Source organism: Lissotriton vulgaris, chromosome 2_2 (genome assembly GCF_964263255.1).
Source record: "Lissotriton vulgaris chromosome 2_2, aLisVul1.2, whole genome shotgun sequence".
Classification (NCBI taxonomy): Eukaryota; Metazoa; Chordata; class Amphibia; order Caudata; family Salamandridae; genus Lissotriton; species Lissotriton vulgaris.
In genome coordinates, this window is record NC_141688.1 from 9,933,613 (window position 1) to 9,943,459 (window position 9,847).

General features: G+C 38.0%; 1 protein-coding gene across 1 annotated transcript; it reads left to right on the forward strand.

The window, feature by feature from the left end:
- The first annotated feature begins 7,063 nt into the window (after positions 1–7,063).
- LOC147728934 (uncharacterized) lies at positions 7,064–9,647 on the forward strand. Its single transcript, XM_086959852.1, has 2 exons — positions 7,064–7,128; positions 7,221–9,647. The coding sequence occupies exon 2, from the start codon at positions 7,234–7,236 to the stop codon at positions 8,635–8,637; it is 1,404 nt and encodes a 467-aa protein (XP_086815978.1). The 5' UTR covers positions 7,064–7,128; positions 7,221–7,233; the 3' UTR covers positions 8,638–9,647.
- The last annotated feature ends 200 nt before the right edge of the window (positions 9,648–9,847 follow it).

The window sequence follows — 9,847 nt, forward strand, 5'->3', positions numbered from 1 at the left end:
AATAATATTGTCAACTGTGAGCTCAGATCTTACTTCCCAAAAAGGTCTAACATTAGCAGAGATATTCTTTTTACTTGGCCAGCCATTGTTAACAAATTCTATGATTTCTTGTAATAGTGCATCATTTCCATATTCAAATTCCCAAATTTCTTTTTTTAATGGAGGGCGTACCTGAGTCATGGACTAGAGCATTTTGAAAATCGTTCCATTTTTCGTCCTCACAAACTTCAAGTAAAGTGGGCATTTGTGACAAGAAATCAGCTATTATATAGACTTTACCAGATTTGTTAGTAATACAATAAATACATTCTTGCATGCGTACAGAAATGCGTGCGATTCTGGCAGAAGCAGATGGGGTACCTTCTGTGGTGATCAATTTCACTACAGGTTTGTGATCAGTTTGGATGGTAACAGGTCTACCCCAGATGAAAGTATGAAAGTGCCCGAGAGCCCATGCACTCGCCAAAGCTTCTCTCTCTATAATAGGGTATTTCTCTACAGTGGGAGAAATCTATGGTGTGTTGTAGACACTGGGTATCAACTTGAGACAGCATTACCCCATAACCATTATTACTTGCGCCTGTAGAAATGATACCATCAAGGGAGGGATCAAAACTATGAAGTTTAGTGATGGTAGAAATTGAATTTTTGATGCTTATAAAATCAATCTCACATTGAGGAGACCGCTCGAATTTACACCCTTGTTTCAGTAATTGGCGAATATGGTAACATTCTAAAAGTTCAGGCAGATCCTGAGGAGTAATCTCCACAGTGCCCTTTTCTGTCCCCACTCCTGTCGTCTAAGGCTATTGCAGATGGTTTCCAGTGTGCAATGTTATCAGTGCGACTCTTGTGTGTGGGGGTCCTCCAAATCCCGCTGACTGCTCTTGGGTCCGGGACCGGGCCTCACTAGAAAGCTAAGGGTGCATTGTGCACGATTTCGGCCCAGCCTGTCCCCCTGTTTTCTGCGGTCTACGCTGTAGTCTGGTTTCCAGGGCCGCACTGTACCCTCTGCTTCCTCTTTGGAGTCTTTCTGCAATCTAGGCACTATTGTATGGTCTCTGCTCCCCTGGTAGCCCTTTAAGGCCGAGCTTCTCCCCTGCACACTCTCCTTGGCATGGACAGTCTGTGCCCGGTCCCTGCCTTCCACCTCTCAGTCTTTATGGAGCACACAGTCCCAATGTCGATATTAGGCCTCACGTCTGGCCCAGAGATCTGTAGAGGTCCCCCCTCCACGAGATTTGCTAGGGGATCAGCAGTAAATCTTTGCATAGCACTCATGCCCTCTGCCTACCTTGACCCTCCCTGGTGCTAAGTCTCCTCGACACGCTTTTTGCTGGGTCTCGACTTTCGTCATCAATATTGCTTCCCCCGGAGATGCTGGGCTGCGAGGAGTTCCTCCAGTCGCTCCCCAGTGCCTCGCTCTCCGTAGCCTGGGTCTGTCCTTTTCAGCGAACCGCCGCTCCCCCCACCGATCGCCGCTGCATTACCTTCAGCGGGGGCTTTGTCTTATGCGTTTCGGCTGCTCTATGCTGGCAGCACCCTCTACCCATGCCTCAGGGCAGAGCGAGTCCGAGACCCAAGCCCCAGGCTGTGGCCGGCCTCGCTTATTCCAGTGGCCCCGGCAACCAGGAGCTTTCTCTGTTTTCCTAGGGGAGCTCAGGAGCTTGCCCTCACCTAGCTATATTTGCTGCTTTGCAGAGGCTTTGTATTTAAGGGGGTGGCAGGGAGTTTCCGGCGCGGCAGAGACAAAGCGACCGAGAGACGCGTCACACTCCATCACCCTTCTTGGCCACGCCTCCACTAGGAATTGAGTTTCTTTTGTGGTTTAAATTTTTTATTGACATTTTGAGAAAATTGCATCATAAGTACAATAAAGTTAATAATAACGTACAATTTTAATGATGTGAATAAATATACGGAATATATGGAAAATACAAGAGAATGCATATATTATAAATACTATGCACTAATAAATAACACTCACAACTATAAAGATAAAAAAGGTATACTATTGAAAAAATACGGTGTGAGAAACATTAAATAATGCATGCAACATATATAACATATAAAAGTCTTAAAGAATAAATCATAGGTTAACTCACTAGATATATTAATTAAACATTATATATAACTACAAATATAGAAAATAGTAACATAACAAATCTCCTCAGCTCCCGAAGAGTAATTCATTTGTAAAATCGAAAATTGTAAAATATATCAAGAAAGGAGTATTGAATAGAACATAGAAAATAGTTGATATAAGAACTAACAAAGCATATCAATAGAAGTTATATGAAGAGAAATTAGATGTCAATAAGATATAGTAAGAGTAAAAGAGAAGTAGAAAATTAGAAAAGATTGAATAATAAGATAATCTAATAATGCAATAATAATACAACAAGACTATAAGTTAATACAATAATAGGAAAGCATGAAAAAACAGAGGTGGAGGAATTGAGTTTCAAGGGGTAGCAAAGTGGAAATGTCATGGTCTACTCTTGGAGGTTGGAATGGTGTAGAAATAAAATTCAGGCAGGCATGTATCACTGGCACTAAATAGAATGTCCAAGCACTGTTCAAACATGTCTTTTGTATTACTGTTAAAGAAATAGGCTCAATACATTTGAAAGTTCATATAGCATTCAATAATCTTTTGAAACAGTTACTTTGGTTACTGTTTGACTTTGGTGTGTCTTTGATTTAAGCACGATTATCAGGGATTGTATTTAAAAGGGTCCATTTCCATTTGATAGCAAACACCAGTGTTTGCTTATGCTACATTTTTAGGTCTTGTTTGGCTATACAGGTGTGTGAACTGAAATGGGCTTCTTGACACACACTGGTCAGATGTGTCTGCACAGTCTGGCTTGCTTTCTTCTAAGGGAATAAACAACAGGCTCAGTGTGCAGTAGGTATGATTGGGCAGAGTGGCTGGGAAGTAGTTGTCGGGAGTGTGCCTGGATCAGAGTTTTTAGGCAACAACTAATAGAAAGAGAGGAAAGACTGTAGAAATGGTGTGGGCAAATGGAATTGCACATGTTCCACAACGTCTTTTTATAGTAAAGAAATTCAGTAGTGCAGGGTTCAAGTTCATTGTCTTGGTCAGCTTTCCTTGTCATATTAATTAATGATACAGGGCTATGCAGGGCTCAGGCTGAAGAGCCAAGTCAAGTGTTCAATGTAGGTGAAGAAATGTGTGAGGCAAATGGAGGGTGCAGGCACATTGGCGGTATGTGGTTACCGGTACCACATGAAGAAGCAGTTGTGCAGCGAATGCAGTGTAAAGGTACACTAGCCTCAAGCTTTAATTGGCATCATACAGAGAAAACAGATCACCGCAATCAATATCTCTTTATGTTCTTTCTTTTTGGCTACGGGGCAGCAAATAAACGTTCTGGCTTGACAAATAATTTGAGTAACTTTTTTTTCTTCTTGTTTTTCATGGAATATTTTCTTTTTTGTTTAAATGGTGTTTTCGCATTATGGATTTTTAAAAAGTGGAAATTCTCCAGATTCGAGATATAAGGATCTTTAGGAAGTAGGGGCTATGAGAATAAGTAGCTTTAGTGTGTATCTACCGCTTTGCCTACATCATGTTCATTCATGTTCATTCATCTTCCTTATGTTTAATTTTATGTCTTGTCATATGTATGTTTTGCACCTTCAATGATAAATTATTGTTGATCAGTTACTTTCTATACAAAAAAATTCAATTTTTAAACAAAAAGTATATACTCTTTATAAAATCAAACAAATATAATAAATTTTGAATAAAACAAAGTGGTTCATGATCATTTATATATAGTGGGTTCTAATATCACTATTTGTTTATATGTTATGTATACTAGTTATAGACCTTTCTCAAACTCGAGATATAAGGATGACAGTCTACATTTTTTATTTTTCTATGATTTGAGGGCTATACAATTTTTCTATTTGGTTTGTATAAAATGCCTTTTTGTCCGTTTGTTCCACAGCGTTGTATCGTGGCAGGTGTTGTGTTCTAATTCACTTGGTTCCCAAGATGTCTATTTCTCTTTAGTCTACAGCAACATTTACTTTGGCAGTGAGATGCACCCTACACACGCATTCATATAAGGGTGGGAGACCCAGCCCAATCTTCTAAGAAGGACATTTTTCAAATCATTTCTTTATGACTCAGGGCATCAATACCTGGCTGCAACAAAGTCACCCACTGTTGGACAGCATGGTGGGTACTCACTTCGGCAGAAGTCCTGTCCAGAAGTTCCTGCTGCAATCGACAATTCACCCCTTCTATAACTCTAGTTTACTCTGAATGTCTGGCGTGCTACCTCTGCATGGGAAACAACGTAATCCATACGTACCTCTTTGTGCTTTATGGCCTGGTTATGTTCCCCTTCCGGCAAGCAAACCGAATTGCACGATGCAGATGTTGCAAAGAAGTCCGTAAATATATTTCTTTAAATTATTAAAATAAGATACAACAGGCAATAAAAGAGCTGACAATCAGAAAAAAAGCGATTGCTAATTAAGTGGATCTCTTCATGCTTTGATATGTCGCCCCCACCTCACTCTATGCAGGTAACTTGGGGCCACTTTGTAAAACGGACGGGACTGGGATGATGGCGCTCTAATGAAGGAAAGACACACTGCGCAGCCATAATGATAAGAGCCGCTGTGCACAATGCACATCCGCACAGCGTGATGAGGGACACAGATGGAAGGCAGACTCCGCTCTCGGATGCCAGAGTCCTCCGTCTCGCGCGCTGAGTGACAGCTGGATTTGTCATTAGCCTGGGGGAGGCAGCGTGGCGGACACATACTTTGTGCGAGGAAGGAGCCGAACAAGGATGCCGGGGTCCTCAAAGAGCCGCACCTGTCTGCGCGCACCAAGGTTGTCGTGTTCATTACAGGCATATTAGCTGACGGGCTCAGGCAGCATTCCCGGAAATCTGACAGCCATTTCAATTTTGTCTCCTACGACCAATTTTCTAACTGAGATATCATGAAAATAATGAAAAATGAGGCGCCTTCACGTTCAGCCTCAAGGGCCCTGAAAGGACACCGCGTTCAGGGACATCGGAGAGGAGGCATCTTGCAGGCTGAAGAAAGAGCTCGTCTGGCTGAAGTGGCAACATATTCCAATCCCAGCAATGATGTTTATTACCCTTTCATTCACTTATGTATATCTTCGCAAATTTTATAAAGTGCCGTGTATCACCTTGCACTGACTGACTGTATAGAAAGAGCTGTGGCATTGCAAAGTTTAAGGGGCAGATTTATGAGGCCCTTGCACCTCTTTGCGCCGCAATTGCGTCACTTTATTTGACGCAACGGAAGCGCAAACAATGCGCCCTATTTACAACGTGACGCATCTAGGAGATGCGTCACGTTGTAAAGCCCTGCGCCATAAGGAGGCGTTCCTGCGCGGGGGGGGGGGCGTTCCTGCACAGGAACGCCTCCTAAAAGTGGCTAAGTGAAATCTATAAGATTTCACTCAGTCACTTTTAAGCCAATGCTGCGTCAAAACCCTGTGCCTGCTTGAAGCAGGCATAGGTCTTGACACAGCATTGTCAACATGGGGCATCCCCAAACCTTGATGGAGCTGCGTCGCGCTTGCGACGCAACTCCAGCAATGCGCCACCCTTACGGCACAGATGCGTCACGCATCTGTGCCGTTTTTGCCACATGGTGCGCCGCATTGTAAATGCGGCGCACCGTGGGTGCCGGAGCTGTGGCGCACTGTGGCGCACATTAACTGGCGCATCCCTGGGGATGCGCCAGTTAACATAAATCTGCCCCTAAAGACGCAGAAGTGGACAAGGACAGCTAAAGTCGCGGGGGCATATTTACAAGCCCCTTGCACTACTTTTGCGTGACTGTTAACATGGGAAAAGTGACGCAAAAGTGGCGCAAGGGTCTTGTAAATATGCCCCGCAGTGTGTGGGGCCCATACCTGAAATCTTCCTTCGCTGCCTCTGTAGTCATCATCCTTCAAGACGGTTCCATGATGAAATATCGTTAACATAAATATCGTCTATAATAAATATCGTCACTAAAACATCGCTTACAGAAATATCGTCATCCTATACATAACATAGATTTCACACAAATATCGATATTTTTTTATCGACAACCCTAATATCGTTAACATTAATATCGACTACTTAAATATCGACTACTACATTATCGACTGTATTTTAAATAACACTACCTTTGACATATATATCGACTACACTAACATCGACGACCTATGTACTCTAAATATATACAAAAAATATCGTCTTTTTATAAACAACTCGAAATGCACTATTCTTTGATTTAACTTAAATTTTTTTGCTATTTTATTTACATCACTAAAACATTTAATATATACTTTTACAAACAAATAGTGAAGCAACATCGTCTCACAAAAATAACGGTTTTCCCACGCCAAATAACGTTCTCAACCAATGATTTTGAATTTCCACTAATTGAACCAATCCAAAACTACCATTAATTAACTCACTCATATAAATACAATTACACACCTAACGTAATTTACCATTTTTGGCCCAAACTTGGAGAAAAACGGTTACCTTGCTGAGAGAAGAGAATACAAACGAACGACTACAACTACAATACATCACACTACACTTCAAGTAAGTTAAATACCAATTTTCTTTCGAAGTTACTATAAGTCCATAAACTCCCGATTTTTAAAACTGTTGTTCTTTAGAGTAACAACTAAACATGTTGAACTTATCAACAACGACAATACAGTTAGATGTAAGCACTTTTATTAACTACCTTATCCATGTCTACTTAGATAGCTGATAAAAAATTTTTAAACTGGCTAAGTAAATGTAAAATTTTAAATACATGTATCTAACTACTATCATCCAAATACTACAAGTAACACAATGATAATTTTTTCCACAGACTCTACAAAATTATTTGCCTATCTACAACTACACTACCAACATATTCTACTACATTAAGTAAGTATAATCACTGTATGTGTAAAAATGCAAAAATTAAAATGAAAAACTTATTACACTAAAGTATTTCTTTCTATTATTCTTTAACACTACTACAGAACTTAAAGAGGATACAAATCTGAAAAAGAAGTAAGAATAAAAGGTTTACCAGTGAAGCCACATAGTAAGTATACATTAGCACTGTAGCCTAGTATTAGACACATCTCTATAAATTGTGTTCAATATTCTTAAAAACACATATATATATTTCCACAGATCTACCTTAGACATGGCAACTGGAGCTACTTTCATTACTTCGCAAAAAGGAAAACTAATGCTGAGCTACATGGGTTACACCTACACCCAAGAAAGAGTGAAAGCAAATAAGACCCATTGGAAATGTAGTAAATATTACTCTAATGCATGCTATGGTAGAGCAACAACTGTTGATAACAATGTGTTAAATGTACGTGAGCATAACCACCCACCAAATGTAACTGAAGTGGAAGTGAGAGAAGCACTAGAAACATTGAAAGATGCTAGTACAGGATCACAAGAAACAAGCACTAGCATTTTAAAAAATGTATTAAGCAAAGTTCCTGAACATGTGACAGGACAGCTACCTTCTATTCCCAACTTAAAGAGATTAATTGCAAAAACTAAACGTGCTTCTGATCCAACTCCACCAACACCAGAAAGTTTTCAGGATATAAAAATATATCCTGAATATACCATTACACATAATGAGGATAAATTCTTAATGTATGACAACAACAGCCAGGACAAAAGAATTTTACTTTTTGCTACAAATAATAATTTGCTAAAGCTTAAATCATGTGAAACATGGATGATGGATGGGACTTTTAAAGTTTGTCCCAAACCTTTCTATCAACTTTACACCATTCATGGGGAATACCAAGATACAAATATCCCTCTTATTTATACTCTGCTGCCAAACAAAACTAATACTACCTACGTTGACATTTTAACAACGATCAAAGAATTAACAGATAATTACTATCCTCAAAGAATTATCATTGACTTTGAAATTGCCATGATTCAAGCAATCCTAAAAATATATCCCCATACCTCCATACAAGGTTGTTATTATCACTACAACCAAAGCATATGGAGGCACTTACAAAAATCAACTTTAAGCATAGAATATTCTACAAACAGTAACTTTGCTTATCAAATAAAAAAGTTGATTGCATTAGCATATGTACCAACAACAGAAGTAGCTAACTACTACAATTTATTAATTGACAGCCCTTTCTACCGCACCAATGAAAAAATACTAACTCCCTTCTTAGACTACTTTGAAGATACCTGGGTTGGAAGATTACATCGTTCAGGCCACCGTAGACAACCTAAATTTCAAATACCATGGTGGAATGTATATGCTAGTACAATAGCACAGAAAGCTAAAACTAATAACGCAGTTGAAGGATGGCATAATGCCTTCCAAGCCACTTTAGGGAGAAGTCAACCAACACTTCACAAACTGATCCAAAGCATAAAAAAAGAGCAAAGCTACCAAGAACTCAGAATAGAACAATCGCTTTCTAAAATTGGCCCTAAACTAAGTAAACAAACATTAAACATGTACGAATATCTGCAGCAAAAAACTAGAATGTACCCAAGTATAGAAGGTCTAGCATACTTAGATCTAATAGCAAAATCAATCCTTTAAATATAAAATTCCAAAAAGTGAGCAAAGCATTATAAAAGATACTATGTAGTAAAATTTATTAATATTATATCATGTAAAATTATCAATAATATATTTTTACAAGACATAATAATATTACATTTTACTAAATAGTACACTATACCACAATGCAACCCAAAAGTAAATATCACTTTTACTTACGGTTCTGCTGCTGTAGAATATGTTCCATGGTGATAATTTCCACAGAAATGTTACCAACAGCTATCCATATCCAATGTGTAAAAATCCCAACAAAATGTAAAAATACAACTGTTTGATAATAGTCCCGTAGCAATCCTCTCGAAATAGAAACCATGAAAAAAACGATAAATCCTCACGAGTAAAAAAAGTTGAGACCCCGAAAAAAGCAGAACAATGTAAAAGTATGTACCTGCTTAAAAAAAACACGTCACAATCCATCTGCTCACCAAAAGGAAAACCTGTAAAATATCGAAATAAAAAATAACCTCAAAACATAGGAAATACGCATAGCCTACACATAGTATAGAAAAGATAAAAACAATCTAAATTCATCCCTTAATCGACAGTAAACGTTACTTTTGTTCGAACTACCTCACAAAGTACGTTCTCCATAACGTCGCTAAATAACACGTAATTCGCACATATTATGTAAAGTACTACACATATCTACACATACACACTACAACTATCACTAAACTTTACTTAAATATCTTTAAAAGTAATGAGAAACAAACTTACCTTCACCAACAAGAAACAGCTCCCAACCGCGAGCTTCCGTTTTCTAAAATGACCCAAACAACGATGTTGATAGAAAAAAAAGTGAAGTTCCTAAACTAAGATGGCTGCATAATAAAAACTAAAATAGGACAAAATAGGCTTTCAATAAAAAATACATTGTATAAAATACCACAATATACCCAATATGTATTAATAAATGTATTTTTATTGTTAAAAAACATATGAATATTGTAATAAATACATTAATATGTTTAAAATAATTATGTATTATTTGTTTATTATTAGAAAAGTGAATGTCATTTATAATATTTTTCTCAAATGTTACAAAATGTAAATGTATGTTATGTACATATCATGTTAAAAATAATCACATAATAAATATGTAATATATTAAATTTTAATAAAAATATTAAAATTTAATATAACAATTTATATATGATAAAAACATTATTTATGTCTAAAAATGCTATAT

Excerpts from the sequence above, each read along its gene's own strand:
- LOC147728934 (XM_086959852.1), top strand. The coding sequence starts at position 7,234 with ATGGCAACTGGAGCTACTTTCATTACTTCGCAAAAAGGAAAACTAATG.